Source organism: Anoplophora glabripennis, unplaced genomic scaffold (assembly GCF_000390285.2).
Source record: "Anoplophora glabripennis isolate ALB-LARVAE unplaced genomic scaffold, Agla_2.0 scaffold2, whole genome shotgun sequence".
NCBI lineage: Eukaryota > Metazoa > Arthropoda > Insecta > Coleoptera > Cerambycidae > Anoplophora > Anoplophora glabripennis.
This window is the reverse complement of record NW_019416325.1, coordinates 3,128,867-3,154,554: the sequence shown is the minus strand read 5'-3', so window position 1 is coordinate 3,154,554 and position 25,688 is coordinate 3,128,867. Positions and strand designations below refer to the sequence as shown.

At 33.2% G+C, this 25,688-nt stretch overlaps 1 protein-coding gene across 1 annotated transcript in view; it reads right to left on the bottom strand.

Moving 5' to 3' along the window:
* The window catches only part of LOC108916995 (calcium-dependent secretion activator), a 54,696-nt gene that overhangs the window by 23,056 nt on the left and 5,952 nt on the right, over positions 1-25,688 (bottom strand). The window contains exons 4-7 of the mRNA XM_018723400.1: positions 6,219-6,394; positions 4,411-4,639; positions 4,277-4,357; positions 55-384 (exon numbers count right to left, since the gene is read on the bottom strand). Coding sequence (XP_018578916.1) covers positions 55-384; positions 4,277-4,357; positions 4,411-4,639; positions 6,219-6,394 — 816 coding nt within the window. The remainder of the gene's footprint in view (positions 1-54; positions 385-4,276; positions 4,358-4,410; positions 4,640-6,218; positions 6,395-25,688) is intronic.

Sequence of the window (25,688 nt, the reverse complement as noted above, 5' to 3'; positions counted from 1 at the left end):
TTTCCTAGTTGGTGTGCTTAGTTGTAACGGTGGGAGCGTTGCGTTTGTGTTTACCTCTAACTGGAATGTCAGAACCACGTCAAGTTTTGTGAGCTGCGTGTCGCTGTCCGCAGAGTCCCCTTCTAGTTTTGCTAAAGACCCTTGTGATCTAAAAGAAGTAACATAATTCATCAATATGTGCTTCACATTATACGGATTATTATGGTTATGCAACCTGTGATTATAGCGTTTTAGTTTTTGTAAGCCATATTTAGAATCCATCGATCCTTTCGAAACGGGCAGCGACTCTAAATTTGCCATTAATAAATTTATTGATGATTTAAGTTCTTCTATGTAAAGGGACTCCATTTCTTTCAGAACGAATTTCGGCATTAATTTTCGGTTCTAAAACGAGGTAATATCAGTCATTATTCACGTCTTGGAAGCTCGTCAAAAGAATTGAGCGGCAGAAAAGGCCGAGTGCTCAAATAGAACATAAAATGTGAAACTCATTTAATTCGACATTTGTTAAATACGGTGTGCCGCCCGGGAACTAAATCGATCGGCGCCGAGATATTCCATTTTTTTTAAATTTTTGTATTAGTAAAACCGTCTTTACATACAGGGTGTCACAAATTAGTAAGTCAAGCCTTTAACACAGGCGAAAACAATGAGACCGAAATTAAAAATGACATAATTGAAGACTCATTATCTTCACCCAAGTAATCTGTGGTTAACGGATTGATCTACTAATTTGTGACATACTGTACAAACCTTGGAATGCCTCTTGAGTACAATTTGAGAAATATTGTTTGCTCGTTGAACTCCGAACTGATAGCAATATCCAATGTCAAACATCGTTTAATCTTGAATGCCTATCTCGTTACTGGTAAAACTAATTTCGGTAAAGTTAATCTCGGAAAACCTTGTATATATTCTTGACGAATTGAAGAGCTTTAATTACCATTTTTACATCTAAGGTTTAAGCTATGTCGACAATTAAACAGACCCGCTTTTTCTATATATCTAAATGTAATAAAATAATTTTCTACAAGTACATACTTGATATTGATCGAATTTAATTACGGGCGGGACACTTTATATACGGGATGTTCCAGGATTTAAGTGACAAACTTCAACGGAAGATAGACTACAGTTATGTAACTTCCGAACGCCCTATATTTATCATTTAATTATTTATTGCTTCTGAGAAACAGGCTGTTCTGTCTGATTTGACCGAAACGTTACTGTCCAAACCAGAAGCCTATGACCGGCTGTCCTTTGGATGCGTTTTCGTCCGAATTATTTCCGTCAGAAATCGGACTAATAATTTTGTCAGATTGTCGCCCATGTGGTATGGTTAATATGAATGATTATCTTTTGGAAAATAGTTATCTTATCCGATTTCTGACGAATCCAATTCAGACGAAAACGTACCCAAAGGACGACCGGACTAATATACCATACTACTAAAAAGTACCATGGTCTTAGATTTTTTAAAAGTTGTCTTTGGCGTCTGGGATAATATCACCCTGTCTTCTGACTAATATTAGTAAAAATTATAAAAGCTCCTGGATCAATATACAAACTATTTAATGACAAGGGACACGTAGGTCATTTTAAAGAATCTCTAATACTGTAATGGAGTAAATATGAAGTGTTTTGAAGTGAGAAGATGGTACTCTATATCTCATTAAAGTTTGTCACCTTAAACATAGAACACCGTGTATACTTTAGCTACTCAGTCTTTCAATTATGGAAAACTAATAATTTTCTGTAACAAATTACTGGTATCTATGTATTTTTCAGTTCTATAAAAAAACAGTAAGTCTTTGTACAGTTACTTTCTGCCTTTAGTCGATTTAAAACAGTTACTATACAGGGTGGTCTTTAATTACGTTCCAATAATAAAGGGGAGTTACTCCTCAGTTAATTCTAACAAAAAAATCGGAGTTATACGAACCGGAGGAGATATTTTATTGAAGTTTGGTACACTGTCACCATAAACCCAAGAATCTCATATGGGGCTATGGGGTTCTTGAGTTTATGAGATTATGACCATTTCTAATAAAGGGTTACGAGGTTATAGAGTTACTTCCTGGTCTAGAATTCCTTTGTTTTGTTGTTTCCTCCGTTCCCAGTTTCATAGAATTATGGGATCAATGTGCTCATGAGGTTATGGTGTTTTCTGATAAAGGGTGGTAAGGTTATCGAGTTTCCAATTCCAAGGTGTTGGAACCTATAAAGATCGTCATTCGAGACGAATCTCCTCATACTCTCCGGCTTAGGGTATGCAGTTCTAGGGTTATGTTGTTGTGAGGGGTTGAGGTTAGGGGGTTTCAAGGTTATAGGGTTTGTATGAAAGTCCCCTATTTTTACTATTTGCAGTCGAGTGCTTTGGTCTTGAATGGGCTATTGGGGACTTTTGAACGTATACATATAAATTAACGATTTACAAAAAATCCTGAGGTGTAGGGTCAAAACGGAGACCAGATTCAGTGGCTGAAAATATGTATGAATAGGAGAAATGAAGCTTTGTAGGAACTACAATAGGGTTTCAATAAATTTTATCTTCCGGTCCCTATTGTGTGGGCAAACATCAATTTTTTTTCTTCAAATTTTTTTTTATCATTTATATCCAAGAACTAATCGATTCCACCCCAAACAGTACCTCCCCCCTTCCTAGTCAGGATCAAGGTGCATTAAATCAAACTACCTCGGAGGTTAGGTTTTTTGGGTTGCCGAGTCCGAAACGGAGGTTAGTTTGTTGTATCTGGCCATTTTACGGCTGTTTCAAGGTAATTTCAAGGTCAAATTGAGGAAAAGCCGAACAATCAAGTCCGACCACATGTTATACAGGATTTTGGGGTCGCTGAGTTCGAATCCGAGGTCAGTTTGTCTGTATCAGGTTATTTGAAGGTCGTCTCAATGTCATATCAAGGTTAAGTTGAGAAAAGCCAAGCAATTAAGTCTAACCGCCTGTTGTACACATATTTGAAGTTGCTCAGTTCAGTTTATCTGTGTCAGGTCATTTGAAGGCCATTTTAAAGTCATTTGAAAGTTTTATGGAATAAACCCTGGAATCAGTTACCGTTCTTATAATCGCTGAGTCCGAATCCGAGGTCCATTTATATGTATTAATAAAGGTTCAAGGTTATTCCAAGGTTGATTTGAGAAAAAGGACTTCTGGTAGGGTTAATGAGAGATCATTTAAAATTCCTCTGATTTCGACCAAAGCTAAACTTGTTGATACTAAAAATAGGTTTTTAAAATCATTCGAGTTTAAACAGAGCTACGCAAGGTTTAGGCAAGTTCATCTGAAGGAGAAAATGAGCAGATCTTTTATCTCGAAAACTACTCATTTAACACAAAAATGCTCTGTACAAAGGTCGTAGGATTCGAACTTATCTATCTCAAAACCTATATAATAGTCTGTTCGACTTAATTGCTCGGCTTTTTCTATTTGACCTTGAAATGACCTTGAGACGACCTTTAAATGACCTGATACAGGCAAAGTAACCTCGGATTCTAACCCAGCGACTCCAAGATCTCGAAAACTACGTATTTGACACAAAAATGACCTGTACAAAGGTTGTAGGATTTCGCACGAGTTCCACATCAGTGATCTCTTGACTTAAAACTTGGCCAATCCTCCTTACCTTCGGTTCACATTAAGCTAATCGACATAAATCAAGTAGTGGAGGACTAAATCGTCAAATAATTGGACCTTGGATTCAAACTCAGAGACTTCAACAACTTTAATCGATTTCTCGTTTTTTTCTTGGTTTGACCTTTAAATGACCTTGAAATAACCCTCAAATGACCTGATGCAGACAAACTAACCTCGGATTCGAACTCAGCTATCCCAAAAACCTATCTAACAGACGGTTAGACTTAACTGCTCGGTTTTTTCAATTTGACCTTGAAATGACCTTGAGGCGACATTTAAATGACCTGAGACAGACAAACTAACCTCGGATTCTAACCCAGCGACCTCAAAATCCTTTATTTGGACTTGATTGCTCGGCTTTTTCTCAATTTGATCTTGATTTAATGTACTTTTTCTCAATCTGACCTCTAATTGACCTTGATCCTGACTAGGAAGGAGGTGGGAGCTCCCACTTGAGGTGGAATTGATTAGTTATTGGATATAAATAATACTTTTTTTTGGCCAGCCTTTAACTGCAAAGTGAAGAATCACCACCGGTATTACCAGAATATAATTAAGGACCACTCTTTATTTTCGTCTGTTGGTGCAATAACTCAAAATATCACCATGCAGCAACAATATCTTTACCTTTTCCATCTCAGCGACCCTTTGCATTCTACCATCTAGCTCTCTCCTGATAGCTGCAGCCTGCTCGTCGGCCGAATCGAGCTGAAAAAAATCCATTATGATGCCTTTTACCCTTTCGCATTGCCGCAACTCACCATCAACGCGTTGAATAATAGCTGATGTTCGAATTTTTTAACTCCCAGTATCTGTTGAAACATATCGTAAAGTTGTTCCTTCGACAAGATCAGTTCGGAATTCAAATTTTGCTGCATTCTGGACGGTCGCTTAGAATCGTCGTCGGTGACTTTGAGAATGCAGTCGAATTTGGCCATCCACGACGTAAAGACTGTCTCTTTACTCAAACCTTCCATTTCCGGCAAAGACCTTGAATAAAGATAAGTATTTGTGTTCATTTAATTAGAAGGCGGTAAAAGGCAAGGCAAGGTGAAGGATTTTGTAATAAAATTTTATTAGGCAATCGTTATCGATAAAATCTAATAATTCCGAAACCATATTTCAGAAACATAAATGTAATTTGCCGAAGGTGTTCAATTTACTGCGTTTCCTTTTGGCAAAGCGTGAACAGAATAAATGCGGTGAATATTAATGCTTAAATATTATCATGAATTAGCCCCAAGGGTTGTATGCTACAACGGATATTAAAGGCGTTGTTGCGGAAATTTTAGTACCTCCAAATAAAATAATAAAGAATATATATTTTATTACCGGTTCGTGCATTTATATCGGCACCCCACAAAAATAAATCCAGTGGGTTGAGGTCCCGAGTTTTCAGTTTTACTCGAAAATCAGGCTTTTTTCGAAAAACACAAAGAGAGTAGTAATTTGTAGAAAATTGAAAAACGAATTCGAAAATATCATGGTTGTTACCGTAAAGCAGTGGCGTACTATTTTATTTAGAAAAATATGCCACCGATACCCTGTATCTCCACCACTGGAGCATGTAAATTTTGGGAAAAGCCCTCAGACTTTGGACAATGTTTACATAAATACACGTGCCCAATTTCAAATTATTTCACTTAATAGTTTTTAAATTATTTAAAAAAATTAAAAATATTTTTTGAATTTTAACAATGAACACATATAATAGAAATTTTCTACAAATTATATACAAATTATTATAATTTTTTACCTTTAGCAGAAAACCTTATTAGGGACGCCTATGAAACTCATTAAATTTTATTGCTAGGCGTTTTTATACATGTTCAACAGACTTCGGAAAGACTATAACAGAGAAAAAATTTATAAAGTAGATATTTGAAAGTTTCGGATTATAAAAATCACTCCGTATAGATAGACAGATTACTAGATCGACTGTTTTGTATCTAAAAAGGGTCAAAACATTGTTTGACTTCATTTGATGAGATTTTTTAGGAAAAAAATATAATTTGCTTTAAATCCAAATGGTTTTGATTATAATTTTGCAAATGGAAGATTATCATTTCCGCATGCGCATCAAACAATTGCGAAATTGACAAGTAATGTGTCAAGGAAATTATTTAGAAGCAACCTCATCCGAAGTAATTGCATTTTCATATGTGCGAAAAATACCCCCACCCCCTCTTCACAAAGATGTGGTCTTTCACCTTTTAAATTTGTTGATTTTCGCGTAATTATTTTATTAATTACCATCCAAAATTTTATTACAAAAACGAAATAATGTTAGAATCTTGTGATTCGAATGGTATTGATTACGAGTGTCATCCAAATGCTGATATTGCATCGCAATTGTACGCCGAGTGTTTTTATTTAATCAAGTTCAAAGGACGCAAAAGAGTATAGCTACAGGAAAATTGCAGTGGACATGCCTAGAAATCGTAAATCATCAACCACTGAGAGAATATTCCGAAAATACCGACATTTCTTCCTTAATCGCGTGTTACCTAGTGTATTTTATTAGCCCCTTTTCCAAGGGTAAATCCCTTAATCAGTTTTAGATACTCACCTTACCCTCTTTTCTATATTATTTCTAAAAACTTCCCTGAAGTCGTAATGGGAACAAGCGCCAGATTGTACCATCTTGACGACCCTTTCAGATTTTAAAAAAACATCGTAATAATTCTGTACAGCGTTCTGAAAGGCTTCGTCCGCCATTATTTGAGTTTCGCCTTTTAAAAAACTCTGCAACAGAAACAAACGTTATGCGCGAATCGTCGGAATTCGACCAAAGTTTTACCAAAGTACATCAATTTATCAAAAAATTAAAATTAATAAACACAGAAATGACTTGAATAATCCTAAACTGATCTGAAGATGTACTGGATAAAAGATTGGACACGGTATGCGTAACACAGTGTATACAGGGCGTTCCGTTTAAAAGATCCCAGCCCGATGTCTCGAAAATCGAAAGGTACGTGAAAACGCATATAAATAACTTCAATTCAGAGTCTAAATAATATTTGTCTCCAAAGCGGTGTTGCGGAATAAATAAATTTTTCTATGACAACATTTTAATAGAAACAATTATTGATTTCGGAGATACCTGAGTTAAAAGTAAGTTCTAAATCATTTATAATAATTTGTGTTCATTAAAATATTTCAGAAACTAGCTACTTGTCAAAAATTGTTTGTATTAAGAAAGTTACTCATTATCACTTGCCAAACCATCTGTCATAGAAAAGAGTCTGAATTATAGCGCCATCTGTACTTTTATGAAAAGTAATGCCATTAATTTGTACTCAAAAACAAACATATAATAGTTTATTTCGCCTGGTGCGGGGTTATATCTCACCCACACTCAGAACTTAGGTAAATCTTTTGGTTCCGGCTGGAAGATATTAAATGAAACTCCCTGTATACTTACTGAGTGGCCCAAACCACAAGGCCATTCCTATAGCTTCTTTCGGTGTAGAGTTAGCGACATTATTTTGTAAAATAGGCAACAGAGGGACTAATTTTTATAGCACCTCTAAACCAAATCACATTATTTTACACACAAAGTTATGAGAAAACTGACATTTTTAGCAGGTGACGAAGAGTTAATATTTATACGATTTTTAATTATAATTTTACACCAAAATATGGTGTCCTATTGAACTTGTAATATTGTGAAAATTTATTTACTTGTAAATTACACCATTGTTGCCTATTTTAGATACTAGAACGAAATATGCGAAACGACATATAACAGTGACCCGATGGTTTGGGACACCCGGTATTTAAACATACACATATAATATACACACATATATAAATCTATATGTTCACAAAGTAGGTATGACTGCTAGATATAGTAGGTATGTAAGCTAAGAAGATAGATAAGCTGGGAATAAAACAATTTTCTTGCGTAGGGTTAGGTTTGGTATGATATACAGGGTGTAGCGCTTAAGTGTGTCAATGTAGGAAAATTTTTCTTGTTCAAATTTCCGAAATTTTTACGTGATTTCTGACAAACTCTATTTAGGTGAAAAATGGGGAATTAAAAAAAGCATTTTGAAGCTGTAAGATTCTAATTTTTAGATCTTTTGGTCGAATTTTTTTAGGAGCGACGGTTCATGCAATTCTAAGAAATAGCGCGACAAAAAAATTTTGCAAATTTTCTTTTTTCTTTTTCTGAGTACACCAGAAATTTTTTTTCAGTTAAGGACCAGATAGCTTGTTTCTTCAGCTTCAATTTCCTTTTTTTTTAAATTTCGATACGACTATTTTTCACCGAAATATCAGACTTTTAATGGAAAAGGATTCTTTTGTCTTCAATAATCGATATCTCGGCGACAAATCGTCGTACAGAGAATTGAAGGACAGTTTCGAAAACTGGAATAAATTTCCTATAACATGCTGCTGCAACTTTTCGGAAAAAAAATGTTTTTTTCATCGTATACACGAATTTAAAAAACTGGAAAAAACTTTAAATTTTTAATTTTTTTTTCCATCAATTTATTCTATTAATTTATTTGCGGTAAAAATTTTTCCAATTTAATCATGATTATGAAGTGTTTAAGCTCAAAAAACGTGACCCTTTAATTTTTTGCAAAAGTTTGACTGTTTGAAACAAAGAAACGGTTCGCTAGATCGAGATGAAACTTCACAGGGTTCTTCTGGGTATATCGAACTGTGAAAGTCATGCTTTACATTAGTCATTTCGTGAATATTTTTAATTTAGCCGTCAATTTTCTAAAAAACCATAAATTACCATTTTCTTAAATTCGTGTAAAAAATGAAAACAAATATTTTCTGAAAAGTTGCGGCAATTTGCAAAATTTTTTTGTCGCGTTATTTCTTAGAATTGCATGATTACCGTCGCTCCTAAAAAATTTCGACCGAAATATCTAAAAACTAGAATTTTAGACCTTGAAAATGCTTTTTTAATTCCCGATACGACCATTTTTCACCTAAATGGAGTGTCAAAAATCACATAAAAATTTCGGAAATTCTTTCGACCATTTAATTTTTTTCATTAGTGTATAAACTATAACTTAACTCAACTTAAACCTATGGCGTAGATTTGATAAGTACTGATTCTATTTTTCATAAAAAATTATGGCACACCACTGGAGAAATAAAAAGTTTTCTGGTATTTTTTAAAAACTGTGACGTTATTTTTGGAAACTTGAACCTCGTGTATCAAAAACCAAGGGCAAATATTTAGTAAAAAAATATCCTTACATTTGGGTGAGGAATAGTCCTTATTTTTAGACATTAAATTGTTCCAATATTTCTGATTGTTTAAAAATAACGTTTATTGTAACTAAAAATAGAGCTCTTCCGAAAAAAAACAATGGAAAAATATGTATGTTTTGTTTAAAATATAAAATTAATTTATCAATATAATTCGACAAATTACCTTTCCCAAATGAAAAATACTTACCCGTCATACTGAAATTGTAAATAACATTTCAACCTTTTGTTCCGGACATGAAATTCAGTCGCAGTACGTTAATTAATGTATTTCTGCATTCAATGGGCTTAATATTTATAAATTAAATGAATATATTTATAGATCGGTAATCCGTAATAGTAGAGCTAATCTGCAGTCGAATGAACCATAATATAAAACATATAAAAGCCAACGGTTTTAGAGATATTTTAATTTTTGATATAACTGCGGTAACGCAAGTTCTGCAATATAATTTCGACACATTAAAAACACGAGAGCTTTTGCATCTGCCAAAGCATTAAATCCAACTGTACTTTCATGCTTGTGTAATTATACAACATTTTTAATTACCTTTCGAATGAAATCCAGAACGATTGGAGCTGACGTCATACATGGAGGGTATCAAATGTTTTTAAAATTACTTTCAACTTCAAAAATATTATTAAACAAATCCTCACAGCCAGTGACAAGAAATCCGTGCAATGTTGGCTTCAGTTATTGTGGATCCTGTATAATGTTGTAGGAAACATTTATTTACCTCTATAATAGAAAGATTATGGCTGTGGGTACCGACTTTATCCTTATTCTGAATAGAGCTGGTGGGAAGAATAAAATACTCGTAAAACTCAATAAAATACTGACATTTCTATTTTCTATCTCTTATACGAGCACGAGGCGTGTTTCTTATTTCCGTATATAATTTTTATGCCGGATTCTATATTTTTTCAATATTAAGTTTCAAAATAAAGTTCATAGAAACTTGCACCATTATTTTTATGTGAAGAATCACATCCTAAATGTTTATAGTTTCCGAACACCTTATTTATAATTTAACTCATTCATATTTCGTGAGTGATCTATTAAATCAAATTTTTGAATAAAGGACAATTGAAAAACAGTTCTGAAAATGCAAAATGAATTTCTTGTTGGTCTTTGCCCAAAGTGGAAATTTTTGATATTTTGAAATATTAGTTAAGGAATTCAATATGTCAGGTATGTTTTTATTAATATTAATAATTTGGATGCAGCGCTTTCATTTTTAGTAATATTTACTAACGTTTCCATTAGTTTTCTTTATCATATAAACTAATGCAAAAAATTATTGTCAAAAGAATTTCCGAAATTTTTCCGTGATTTTTGATAGACTGTAATTAGGTGAATTAAAAAACGCATTTTAAAGCTTGAAGATTCTAGTGTTTAGATCTTTCGGTCGAAATTTTTTAGGAGCTACAGTTATTATGCAATTCTAATAACGCGACAAAAAAATTTTGCAAATTTTTTTTTTATTTTCTGAATCCACGGACTTGGAAAATTTTTTTCAGCTAAACCATTGCAGACCAGATAGCTTGTTTATTCAGCTTCAATTTCCTTTTTTTAAATTTACATACGACCAGTTTTCATCGAAATATCGGACTTCCAATGGAAAAGGATTTTTTGTCTTCAATCATCGATATCTCGGCGACAAATGGTCGTATAGAGAATTGAAGGGCAGTTTCGAAAACTGAAATAAATTTCCGATAACATTTTTGGAAAAACATTTTTTTTCATCTTTTACACGAATTTTAAAAAACAGGAAAAAAGGGTAATTTATTGATTTATAGAAAATTGACGACTAAATTAGAAATACCTATTCACGAAATGTTAAGCATGACTTTTACAGTTCGATATACCCAGAAGAACCCTGTGAAGTTTCGTCTCGATCTAGCGAACCGTTTCTTTGTTTCAATCAGTCAAACTTTTGCAAAAAATTAAAGGGTCACGTTTTTTGAGCTTATACACTTCATAATAATGATTAATATGGAAAAAAAATCTTTTGAGGTTTTCTCACATTTTTGCCGCAAATAACGTTTAAATTGACGAACAAAAATATTTTTTTTAACTTTTTTTCAGAAAAGAAAAGGGTAGTTTTGGAAAAAACTGTTTTTTAAGTGGTTACAGACTTCACAAAAATTAATTAGAAATTTGTCTCAAATACCGGTATGAATCGGGGTCGAAATCTGGTTTGGGTCATCAACTTTAGCTTTTAATTTAATTAAATGTTGATGAACAGAGGTATAGGACGGAAAAGCCGAATTAGTCCAATTAAATAGGCCTTTAAATCGCAATTTTGGGCAACTTGCCTGAATTTTTGATTTGTTAGTTTGAGGTATATAATAACAATAAGTGACAGTAATTTTTTTTTCAACCTCCGGCCAGGTGTGAAAAAAGATAAAATAAAGGGGTTTTTCAAGTTAACTCCAAAGAGGTAAGAGCTAGAAAAAGAAGTTTCTTATAAAAGTTGTAGAGCATAAAATTCTACATAAAAATGGTGTATTGACTTTTTCTTGTACTATTAAAATTAACAGAGTTAGGGAGACTAGAAGTTAAGCGATGATTTCAGAAATTTAAAAAATCATAATAAGTAGAAAAATGAATGAATTTTATAATTTTTAATAAAAAAGTTATAACAATTTCACAAAACGAATTGATTTTTTATTTGTCATAAAACAAAAAAATTTCGAAAGCAACTTTTTTTTATTTTAAATAATCGATCGAATGGCATAGAAATAAATTGTTTTAGTGTTAAATCATAAAAATTAACGATTAAAAAATTTTAATTGTTTTAACTTTTTTATTAAAAATTAAAAAATATATCTATTTCTCTGAACAGAAAGTTTTTTAGAGTAGATTGAAAAAAAAATTATGAAATTCATTCATTTTATTTCTTGTTATGATTTTTTAAATTTGTGAAATCATCCCATAACTTCTAGTCTCCCTAACTCTGTTAATTTTAATGGTATAAAAAAAGTCAATATACCATTTTTATGTAGAATTTTATGCTCTACAACTTTTATAAGAAACTTTTTTTCTAGCTCTTACCCCTTTTGTTATATTGAAAAACCCCTTTATTTTATCTTTTTTCACCCCTGGCCGGGGGTTGAAACAAAAATTACTGTCACTTTTTGTTATTATATACCCTAAACTAACTTATATAAAAAATTCAGGCAAGTTGACCAAATTGCGATTTAAAAGCTAATTTAATTGGACTAAATCGTGCTGGAAACAATTGGATTTTGTTTTCTTTAATGTACGGAAGGTTTTCCAAAAAAGCAAAAAAAAACTTCAAAAATTTGCAAAATTTTTTTTATCGCGCTATTTCATAGAATTGCATGACAACCGTAGCTCCTAAAAAATTTCGACCGAAAGATCTAAAAACTAGAATTTTAGAGCTTCAAAATCCTTTTTTTTTAATTCCCGATACGACCTTTTTTCACCTAAACAGTCTGTCAAAAATCACAGAAAAATTTCGGAAATTCTTTTGCCCCTTTAATTTTCTGCATTAGTGTATAATTTGAGCAAAACATTTAAAGGATGATTCTTTGAAACACTTCAAAAGCCTCAATACATAACCTCAAATATATTTTTAATTTAATTGTAATAGTAGCAAGATCTGCATTATTTCGAAAAAATTAAATCACAAAATATTACTGTGGTATTAAAACCTATAAATTGTTTTTGCTTCAATAGTTTACAAGAAAAGAGCAATTTCCTAATTCAATTTCAAGGTAAAATCAACTATGAAACAGTAAATACAGTGATACAGTGAATTTTTTAGTAATAAAGTATATTTGTAATTTGTTTCTTCAACAAATATATTTCTAAGTTTTTTTTTCTTAACAAAATAGTTAATATTAATTATAAGCCCGAAAATGGGGTGAAGGGTACCAAACCACCCCGATTCTTTTGTGGGTACAAGTTTTATAATGAAGCTTAAAAGTATTTTTATTTTAAAGTTCAATCATCCCATGAAAATGTAAGATTAACCAAATGGGATATCTCATTAGCTGGCAAAACTTCACCGTTAGTTATTTATCATATTTTTTATCATAGAATCTGTCTAGATAGTGACTATACCCAGAAAATCCCACCACATCAGTTCTGGCTTATTTCCAATTCAAACTTTATAATGATTCGTCCATATATGTCCATATTGTTTGAAATAAAAGAAACATTTTCAGGTCTACGTTTTTTAGAATTAACCCTACATTTTCAACTTTATCCCCACCGGGACCACATACGAAAGTTTAAAGTGTACCATATTATAATGTAATATTTCTTTTGTGACTGTAACCGCTAAAAAATTCAAGTATTTATCTACATTTTCCAAGGAATAAATGAAAATGTTATTAAAGAATAGAACGCAGACGGTTTTGGTGACCTTGGGTTTGACCTTGACCTGAAAATACAAGGTCAAACGAAGGTCAACTTGAAAACATTAAATAGAACACCCTATTTAGTATCCGGGCAAAATCGCTAAATATTAAGTCCGGATTTAGGGTCAGAAATTTTTTCGTGCAGTTCGTTTGATGGCCGTTTAGCTCTGAACGACTGTTAAATTTAAAAATTGTCAAGATCATACTGACAATGAGTTTTAGTTGAATACTTTTCTAGTCTGAGCCTATTAAATTCTGTGACTTTTATAACCATTTCTTTATGAAAAATGGACCTTGGAATGACCTTGGACATTCAAATGACGTTCAAGGACATCCTAGAAAAATCCTTTGATCGCACATTTCGACATAAAAATTGGGCTGTATCGGTTGCTGGCATAAAAAATTGCGTATACCGTTTGAGTTTGATTTGACTTTAGTTTGACCTTATATCTTGTGGTGAAACCCAAGGTCACGATCTAATTCAAAATTTCCATTCAAAATCCCACAAATTTTGATTGAAACATTACTGAAACGATTACTGGCATAAAAAATTGGATATTGCAACTAATTTTTCCAAGTCCAAATCCTCCAAGGTCACCAGCATCTTGGAAGGTTTTCGAGGAGCTCAGTTTTTTTGGAACACCCAGTGTAATAATAAATTAAATATGTTTTTACCTATTTATATTGACATTGAGACATATGGGTCTCAGATTATATTTTCCTTCTTTTACTAAAAGAGAAAATAAGAATAAAAACATGAGTGAAATTGGAAGTTTTCGTAATTAAATCTCATAAGAGGAAACTGATCAAACAGGATACCTGGAAGGAATTAGCATCCCACAGGAGTAATATGTTTCTCAACTGCATAATCCGTCAAAGGAGTTTTCTGCTCTTTCTCTGAGCCGCGAGTGTTTGTGATTAATTTGGTTGTATCAAATGCAAATGAAAAAAACTATATCTCAAAAGAATATGGAACGTTTGAAGTTGCAGCAGCTTCCAAGAAACGTCTTACGCTGAGAGTTAGTTAGGATATCAAAGTAACCATACAATCATACTTTAATTAAACATCATTAAAACTAAAAAAGTGCATTTCTAAGGATTTGCTGCTTCAGGAATAGACACGGGCGTTTCTCGGAGTAAATAAAACACCAACGCAGAAAAACTGTGTTATTCCTTTAGACTTGTTTTCGTTGGTGCTTTTCCACAACTAATAAATGTATTATAGAAATGTTATGAAATAACAAACTTCTTATTTGCGGACATCTGTCTTACTGCTAGAAAATCCACGCAAAAAGTAATTTTGATAGAAAACATGTGATTTTCTTTAAAAATTGTAAATATTTTATTGATTCCTAAAGTATACAGTATGGGGTTATGTATGAAATAGCATATCGGGTAAATGGCCTTCACGGCATAATTTATCTATGTCCGTTTTGCACAAATGCTGCCGACATTCGTTGATACCGACCTCAATTTCCTTCTTCAAGGCGTGGGTGGTCATGGGCTTATTGGCAAAAACCTTAGACCTCAAAAAATCCCAAAGGAAAAAGTCCAAATCGAGAAATTACACGACCAGGAAATGACTCATGCAGGAGTCGATTGTTTCTCGGGCTCTATGGCATGTGGCACCGTCTTGTTGAAACCACATGGGTGCATTTGTTTCTCAACAATCACTGGCAACAATTTTGTTCGAAAAATCCACTTGTTCCATAATCCATTCAACGAACTATCTTCGCTCTGCATGGTCCCTAGGTTTCAGTTCTTAAGTCAAATGAACTTTGTAAGCTCCTCGAAATATCCACTGTACCGATTTCCTGGACTCTCAGCAACACTCACGAACTGCTTCGATGTTTTGTGTTGAACGGCTTGTTGAAGGACGGTCACAGTGTTTAAGATCACTAATTGGTCCAGCCTCCCTGAATTTTTCAATTAGTCTCGTCACAGCTGAAGATAAATCACTATTCCGACCATATTTTGTACGAAAATTGCAAACTGTAGCTGCCAAACCTTCATTATTTTTAAAACATCGCTCAATGCGTTATTGTTTCGTGGAGCGCTCCATTTTTAATAACCTTGAACTGTCACGCTGCCTTTTTTTTCGATAGTAAAATTAAATCTTGAATTTTGGGACACCCGATATACAGGGCGTTAGAAGTCTGACTGCCTTAATTTGGGTCCTAGACTCAACCATTTCCGAGAAAAAATGATGAAAATCTCCTACTGATGTACAAAGGTTCGATTAATTAAGGAATATTGACATAACTGCGTGCATAGAATCCCATAAAATACAATGTTTGTCACTTTTTTATGCTTAATTCTAAAAAATAATTAGCGTTGTAATAAATTTAAAATTCGATAAATTTCATATCGAGCAATGCGACAACGGCACGGCGGATAACACGGCGTACTAAGCAATCCAGCAACCAGCAATACGCAATACAGTTGGTATCTGGATTCGACCGTGTCGGAGTGTTTTTTGCGTACCACTATTTCCTTTTCTTGAGGTGTTTTCCAGCGAGTGCGCGAAAAATGGGATTCGAAGGTGTCGTGCGTGCATTGAAAATGGTGGTGGACATTTTGAGCATATGTTGTAGTTTGTTTTGTACTTGTGCGTTTAAAAATTACTGAATTTTGCTTTTTGGTAGTACCTAAATTATTTTTAATACGTAGGATTATTTGGATATTTGGGTACCTTAATTACATATTTTTTAAATTCATAATTTGATTAAAAGTTAAGTTCCTGTTTTAAGAGATTCATAATTACTAAAATTCGAGCTAAAATTTAAACACAACACTATCTTCGTACTACAAAATCGATAGAAATTTACTAAATGTTTCACAATAATAGTTGTTTACATTTTTTCCGTAGGACAAGTTTGCCGCGTGTACACGTGGTGTGCATCAGCAGGTTAAGCGCTGTTGTCACGTTGTGGTGAAACTTCCCAATGTTAAAACTGTTAATCTTACGCCCCTGTAATATACAACTTTTTTGTTCATTTATCACTCTATCTCATGCTGACGTAATGGCAGTCAAACTTCTTACACCTTGTGTACAAATGAAGAAACATTTTATAATTGTGATTATTTTTATTTAATTTGGCTAAAGGTGCCTCAGTCAGTAATACAGGGTGTCCCGAAATTCATGCAACAAAATTTGGTCATAGATTCTTAAGACAAATTTAGGGGACCTGTATTATTTTTTTGCCAACTGGCCCCCTCTTTCGGAGTTACAGCCCCCTAAAATCTGCCCCTAAGAAGTTTTATTTATATCTCAAAAGCATGTTGTACGAAAATTACTAAATTTGGTACACAGGGGTTATATGACATTTTGGCGAGGAACCCCCTTAAGACAATTTTTCGCGGGCCCCCTTGTCTTTGGAGCCAAAAAAGTCGCATATTTAAATTTCTTAAAAAAAAGATTATTCTTAGGGGCGGACTTCAGGGGGCTGTAACTCCGAAAGAGGGGGCCACTTGGCAAAAATAAAAAATACGGGTCCTCTAATTTTGTCCTAAGGATCTGTGACCAAATTTTGTTGCATGAATTTCGGGACACCCTGTATAATGAATATGATAACTTTTTTGGGCACTACAGAGGATGAATATAAAAATTGTCTTATTTTTCACCAAAATGATATTTTCTCAACAAAAATGGTAATAAATACTGAATTTTGAATTTTTCTTTCAGAAAAACGTGCAATTTTTATGTAAAGTAACATATTTACGTCTACATTTACACTTATTGTTTGAAATTATATATTTATGGAATAATTTTCTTCATTTTTTCTTTATTTGGGTACTTGAAAAAAAAATTAAAAAATTAATAATCTGTTTCCGTTTTTGGCATAATAATGACTTTTCTGTTTTAAGTTTAAATTTATTTGTTTTTGCCTATTACCATAGTTCGGAATATCATAATGTCTATGCTATTATGACTTACTTCATCTTAAGAATTTGTAATCACAGAACAATTTGAAATACGTCTTTCACCGTTCGACAAAATAATCGCGGTTTCTTTTTATTTTAATTTAACCTCATTATTTTTCTTCTCCAAACTATCCTTTCTCCAAACCCCATTGAATTATCTGACCGTTTTTCCAAGCGTGATAGCAATTGTTTTATTTCTCAAATTCTCGTTTTTTAATGTGGTCTTTGTGAGCTGATACCAGAAAAATGTATTCACAGAAAATAGCCATATAAAGGCTTTATAATAAATATACATATTTAAAGTTATTAGCGTTGTTCGCGGAAGCGAGCCCGGACTATTCCAGCATCGCAAACGTTATTTGCATCTGTACCCTTATCATATTACGTACATTCATCGCGTACAAGCACTGCAACGAGAAGAGCATACCGGCCAGGGTTAGTTATCGTGAGTGGTTATTAGAACAAATTGAATTTCATTATATGTACGTTGCCAACCGACCAGGCAACATTTACACAGGACGAAGTAAACAACTTCCATAATAGCCCACGTATGGGTCATGGAAAATCCCTAAGAGCTCCGAGGAACGGGTTTCCAACAATGGTTAATTAACTACTGGGAACTAATTAATTTATGGGTGGGCAGTGTAGCATTTTTGCGATGTGATTTACCTGCCCTTTTGGAGAACGCACCATTACAATTCGTCATAAGAAAAGCATTACTCGCATACTTAATCTCGGATACTCCGAGAACGGTTCTGTGCGCGTTCATCATTTATTGTGGCGTTTTTGTGATATTGAAAGTACTTAAAATTTTAATCATCCTTAAATCAACCACCCAGTGTTTTCCATATTTGAATAGAACGCTTCCGTTGGTTTGATGGGTCTATCTTTAATAATGAGATATGACTAAAACAGTCTGCCACAGGTTCAGTGTAATAGAAAGAGGTTATTGTTGTTCCTAAGCAACTAATTCTCCATCTAGCGTATTATGTTTGCGGTACGTCTGTCTTACTGTTTATATAGATTTAAAACCATATTTAATTGAAATTCCGAGAATGCATATTTAGAATATGCAGAAATGGGGTAAATTTTCAAAACGTTCTTATTTTGTATACACAAAGTATTGCTCATGATTAGGCGATCCTGAAAATTTCAACTCATCCGTTGAGCGGTTTTCAAATTATCAATACGATTTTTAAAATGCGAATATTTGTCTCAGTCGTGGCAATGCAATGACGTCACCGCATGGGACAGTCAGCCGGCTTGGCGCTACTTCCAGATGAGTTTCTGCATCTACAGAATGTTTTAGCGTTTGTGCATATTAAATTTAAGAAATGGAAGCAAATTTCGTAAAACAGGCAACTATAACTCGACTATCCGACTGACTGACAACACACGCAAGCATGCGGCATCGGTTTCCCATGCGGTGACGTCACACCCGCCGCTTCAGGGGATTCTCAGCGCGCCAGTTTATGATTTTTTTGGATGGCTTGTAGGCGATATAAAATTCTAATTTTTTGCAGAAAACCTTAAAATTGCAATATCTTTCCGTTATGCAAATAAAAAAAAATTGCTGAATGAGCCCATTAAACTTTGTCCTATATTATGTTTTTCCGTGTAAAATACACGAGAAGAGATAGAAAATTCTGTTCATTCAGCTTCCATTTATAAAATCTCCAAAGCGAAATATGTCAAGGTTCATAAGCCAATACCATCTAAAATTAAACGCAATGTGTTTTCTTACAGATACATTTTATAGGTTTAGGTGCCTCAAAACTCAAAATAAATTAAAACTTGTAATTTTTTTCTGCCAGTTTAAACCAAAATTACCGTTCATTACAATTTTCTAATATTGTATGTAAATACTTCGCCTATTCTTATCAGGTTCATTAACTATAATAACTATACAGGGTGATTCAGTCATAATTATTATTATTATTTAATTTTAAGGGAGCAAAAAAATATTTTCAAAAAATTTTCGCCTGCAGCGCTTTTTTTTTCTTTTTTGCCTCACTTATTCACAATGTCACGAGCCGCCACTGGCATAAGGATAATAATTGTTTTCGAATGTTAGGTTATTACAATTTACTATTTTTAATATTGTTAACGGTTTCACTATGTTATATAATTGAGTTTTTAGTATTATGTTCAATTAACTATTAAGTTTGTAGTACGTATACCTTATTGTGTGACTTATTACTGTTCAAAGAGTAGTATGGTACCTACCTATTTAGAATGACAGTACGGCTAAAAAAACACTCGCTCATTCGTCCATAGCACTCTGCTAATAAAGTTGGGAACCGCATAATTCAAGACGACTGGGGAAATCAGCTGTTTCGCTTCAACGTCGAGTAAAAGTTTTATTTTCGATTTTCTGTCTTTATTAGGCTTTCCTAATACGTGGTTAAAATTAATGACGTTGTGACTGAATCACTCTGTATAAGAAGATTTTGTACTTTCCTAACATAGTCAAATTCATAAAATCAATAGTTTTTAAACAACCTTCTGAAATGTGTGTTTCTTGCAAATGGCTATGTCGAGTAGCATCAAATGCGCTCATATATTTACTATTTTATTCCGAACCCACGTTTGCAAAACGACCACATAAAAATAATTAAACTGATAGGATTGGTATTTGCAAACCTCGTTCGGGATTTACATGATGCCAAGGTAAATATTTCCTAGTATGTATTTCATTGAATTTTGTATAATTCCACGTCGTTTTTCGGGCTGTAATTATTTTTTATTTTATTTGCTTCGGCAAATAAATTGAAATTTTTGCGAGATTTAATAACTTTTTCATCATAAAGCGGAATTTTAAATACATATGAGGTAATAAAAATTAAGGGTGCCTAATAATTAACCTAATTCTACATTTAAATTATTTTGGAATACTGGAGGATTTATACAATCGATCAATGACAAAATTACATAATCATTTGCAATGTGTAGCCTAGGGGGAAAATGGAAGCAACAGAACAATTTCTGCTACACTACTGAAAAGTTATACAGAGACAAACCCAGTTTAATACCATAAACTAACATACTAAAGTAATATTATATTAACTGATATTCCCCAAATTTCGTATAAATTGTTAAAACTACAACAATCAATTCGTTTTAACATTACATTATACAATAATTTGAGTAGAAGTATGTTTTGTTCAGTAGTTACCCAGTTTTAAATAAATTTCTGCTGACTATTAAATATATGTTAATTAAAAACAAGTAAATTTTGAGTTAACGAAAATTAATACTAAGATTTCGAAAGAGTGTTAAACTTTTACCATTATTCTAATGAACAGATCATGCTCTGATCTTTTTATTCATTTTTTGCAAGCATCTTGTAGGAACAAATAAATAAATAGATTGATTAATTATAATAATTATTATGTTACCCCTTTGCTCATATACAGGGTGGTCCCGAGGTAATGGGCCATGGGTAGATTCCCGAAGCAAAAATATTGCGATTTAGCCGAACTTACCTTAGTCCAAAAGTTGATAGTTAAAGAGATACAGGGTGTTAAATGTAAAATATTAATTTAGTTTATTTCTATTTATTTCTTAATAAATGCCAATATCTGCATAAAATTTTGGAGTTTGGCGTTCCCTAGGTAGAGGAATTGAAATTTGTTCACATTTTGGTTATACTTCATAGAGGGCGCCAGTTGCCTTAGATTGAATGTGTTGAAAACGACATAACTTTTTTGTACTTTAAGGTATCTCATCTTTGGTATCAAATTCTTATTTTCCAACTTTTTTTACACAAAAAAAGGTAAGCTTTATGAACTTCCAATGCTAATGTTGAAATAATTAAAATAATTTAGAAATGTCAAAAACAAGGGTTTATTTAGAATTAAAAATTATAATGCTAATAGTTGAAATAATTAAAGTAATTTAGAAATGTCAAAAACAAGGGTTTATTTAGAATTAAAAATTATAATGAACAGTAAAATAGTCAACATTTGTAAAAAATATGCCTTTTTGACAATAATTGCTCAAAATGTCCGCCTCTAACTTCAATACATTTATCAACGCGCTTATTAAAAGATTGTCTTATTTTAAATTATAAATCCTTAACGCGAAATGACTTTGCAGCATTTAAAACCTGCTGCTAAAGTTCTTCTAGTTTATCCATAACGAACTGATTTCATGTAACTCCAAAATCAAAAATCTCGGCATTCTATCTCACGTTTATGTATACGAGTATACAATTTAAATTGTATGCTAAGATGTAATTTTAATTAGGTACGAATAATACATAATAGAAATTAGCGTACAAATGATAGCAATAAGACAAGTGGAAAACGTCAATTATTTGATTTTTGTCCAAATCCTACTTAAGAAACTTTACCGCTAAATTAATAATACCTGTAGGTACTTAATTATAATTTAATGCAACAGCATTGGAAGTTTCAAAGCCAAATATCTCGGTGCGAGACAGCTACTTTCATAAAGTATACCTTTTTTGCGTAAAAAAACTTTAACCTAAATGTGAACAGATTTCAATTCCCCTACCCAAAGAACTCCAAACCCCAAAATTTTGTGAGGATATTTGCATTTGTTAAGGAATAAATGAAAAAAAAACTGAAATAATATTTTACATTGAACACCTTGTATCTCTTTAACTATCAAATTTTGGACTAAGGTAAGTTTGGCTAAATCGCAATATTTTTGCTTGGGGTATCTACCCATGAATTTTGGCCCATTACCTCGGGACCACCCTGTATTTAAATATACAGGGTGATTTCACTTTAAATCCATAAATTGCAGGACTAGATTCATAACCGAAAAATATGTAGAGTTTGCTCTATAAACTTTTTTCCTGCGGGACTCAGTATTCTAGATACAGGGTGTTAAAGTTTAGAAAAAAATATACAAGGTGTTAACGAAATAAGTACACAAAATTGGAAAGTATGTAAAACATGTCGAAATATGATGAAAACGAGATCATCGTAAAGCTTATTAACTGATAATGCAGACAAAAGATTCGATTTTTGCAGGTAGATTTTAAACAAATATGAGTAGGTGGACTGAATTTGCGCATTATGGTCGCCAAATAAGTAAATTATCTGCTAAACGGCTGCTATTATTAAAAAATACCAAGAATTACTTTCATTTAACGTAACAGTACCTGAATTTAACATTATTTCTGCAAAAAACTGCCAGTAGCGTATTTTTTTTGGGAATACGGAGCGGCAGCTTCAGTAGCACGCCACTGGTTAATGCCACGACGTTAATATTACATTCAATAAAAGGTCTAACTACGTGAATATGCTGCAATAAATTTCATCCAAATCGTTCAGCGTAATATGAAGATATGATATGACCGAAAATATATATTTTTTGGAAACTTGAAAACCCTGTATATTAAATAACTGTATTGACCAGACCTAAGCAAAATTTTTGCACAGATTGTCTTTGATTGTCTTTCCGATTTCAATTGAAGAACCAAGACGTTGACAGTATGTACCAGATTCAGTCGCTGACGCAGCAACTCATCATTGAAATATTTGAAAAACTTGTTCTCATATTTATTTAACCATACCCATATACAGGTCTAGTCGAACGCCCAGTTGAAGAATGCGAGCACGGGCAAACGAAATCTGACATAACTGCATTGGTCCACTGGGCAATAAATCTCAGCTGTTGACAAGTGGTTGACAAATTGCCCAGCAGTGCAGTGCAGCAATGCAGAATTTGGTGTGATTCTGGTAATTTTATTTTTTTGGTCCCCTTCTATTAATCATTGATATTACAATTGCGAAAGGGAGAAATAATTAAAATATGTTGTTGGCCAAATGAACATATAATAGAAAGTTTCTGCACATTATATACAACTTATTATAATTTTGTACCTTTAGCGGAAAACTTTTTTAGGGACGCCTATGAAAATCATTAAATTTTATTGCCAGGCGTTTTTTACATGTTTAACTGACTTCGGAAAGACTATACCCGCCCTACTATTAAGGTTTCTTGTTTTTGTTCCTCTACTGCTGATTGTCTTCCTGACTTGAGCATCTCGCGAACAAGATAAAGTATTTTAGGTATATCAAGTTGGCTGCTAGTGAATAATAGTTAAACCACCCATTCATTTTCTAATTTTTACCGATGCGACATCTGTTTCAAGTCAGCTGAACTAAATATGCAAAAATTTCCGGAAGATGAATAAAAATCGAGATAAAAATATATTTATTATTCCATAATAATTTATTAAATAAGGAAGTGATGTACGAGACGTAAATGAAATTTTGATCAGAATTTTTATTAGAAGGCAACAAAGTCAAAATTAATGCACTCCAATAATTCCGTGAAGAAATAATCGTTTGTTTTTAAAAATGTAAGAGAGTACACTTTATAAATTAATTATTCACTAAGGATTTAGTTACTTCATTTTATTTTTGCTTTGGCTGCCTTTTGCCTCGTGCAGTGTAGAATTTTATAAATTTTTCCGCTGTTTTAAAAAGTTATACTGGAATAAAAATCGTCCGCGTTCTATTGTTTTTAATAGGAAATAGACAACCCGAAATAGTCAGTTTCCAGTCTATCCTTGACAATTTATTGCTACATATCTGGTAACTGGTTATTGTTGGTTTCTTAACCATGCTTAAGTAGTGGCAATCCTGTGGTTACTTAAAAAAGTAGCAATACTTGTCTTTTTATAAGACATCATTGTGTTAGCCCATTTTCATCCCGAAGAGTTGGCAGCATTGTGTAGGTTTACATGTTGTAGCAAACACTGAAAATTCATTACAAGTACCTACGGAGAGTGTGTAGCTGAGACTGTGCGCAAATTACGTGGAATTTTTGGCCCCGAATGAAACAAGTATGATAAAATCTTCTCAGCTACACACTCTCGTACTTAATGAATTTTCAGGGTCTTCACTCGCTGATCCCTCGTATAGCGCTCCATTTCGTCTAACCCCTGCACATTGCTGCCAACTCTTCGGCGTTAGTTTTGGGACACCCTTATTAATTCCAAACTAAATGAAATATTAAAAATCACTTTTATTAATCGAGTTATGAAAGATAAAAATTTTTTTTAATATGGATGATACAATGGGTTCGACTGTCAGGTTCCAGATTGTCACCTCTTTACTGTGTAAACCTTGGAAGAAAGCATGCTATGGGGTCCTCATTCCACACTGAAGGGGTTTGTATATGTACAGGGGCAATTTTTTAAATTGGACTGAGACCGAGCTGATACTCAAGCAAATTAAGGAGATTACGCTCAAGGTGCCTAAATAGTTTTGTAGAAGTTGCATATTATCGAGAAGAGAACTAAAAACGTTCAAAACTTTTCTCAGTTCATTCGTTTGAAAGTTTTGAACGAATTGTTGGATAGTTTTGCACCAAAGGGGCGTCTGCTGAGGGTATGACATTACATAGACTGAAGAGGGGCATGCATCTATAATTAGATAATTGTACATTTGTCACCGTAGGTTCATGAAAGGGTTTATTGGTCGTCCAAGGGTAAATTTTTATGTAACTATATCAGTGGGTTTAAAAAACTTATTAGGGGTAGGTTTTATACACCAACAAAATTTTTCTCATACGGCGAAAATAAAAATGTCGGTAAAATAGGATTCAATAGAATCTAATTAAACTTCGCCTTGTCGCTGTTCAATATTTCATCTTCAGAAGGAGTTCAAAGACAGTATTTGCATGTCTTCTAAGGAATATGACGTTTCGGTTTTCAAACTGTCTGATGCACTCATAATGAACTCATACTGCAATGGCAAAATGTGACCAACAAGGTCAAGCTGGTTGTTTCAAACGAAACATCATATTCTTTAGGAAATATCGAAGACCCTCTTTGGATACCTTTGAAGAAGTAATCTGGAAGAAATAAAATCTGATGATACAACGGCTAAACAAAATTTCTCCCAATTTCTCTGTCTATAAAACAGGTGCAGTAGCATAAAATTTTTTGCTCCAAAATTATATCTCTTGTTTGAAACTAACATCCATTTTTTTTAAGGGGGAAAAACAAAACAGATTAGGGGAATCAAGGGGAATGCAACAAAACAATTGCAAGATGCATAAAAACCGCGTCATTTACGCCAATCTATCGTAAGCTGTTCCCTTCGACAACAATGCAGCTGGGTAAACATCAAGGTATTGTAACATAAAAATTTACCATCATACTAAAAGGTGACGATTGTGCAATTCGAAATGTCGGGGGGGAACATTCAGGAGGCACTACAACAACTTTTTCATAACAAAACTGGCATCCAGTATTGTACGCAACTTTAGACAAGTTATTGTTCACTGTTCCTAGCAACTCCAGCTCACGCGTGCGTAGTTCCTAGCAATCCCACGCGTGTGTAGATGAAAAGTTCGTGTTCTTAGGCAAATATTCGACATAAGCGATTGTCTTAAGCCCAGGGGCGTCGCCAAGGGGGGCAGGGGGGGTCAGCTGCCCCCCCCCCTAGAAATTCGAAAAAAGCGCAAACATTTTCTTAAGCTACGAAAATATTTT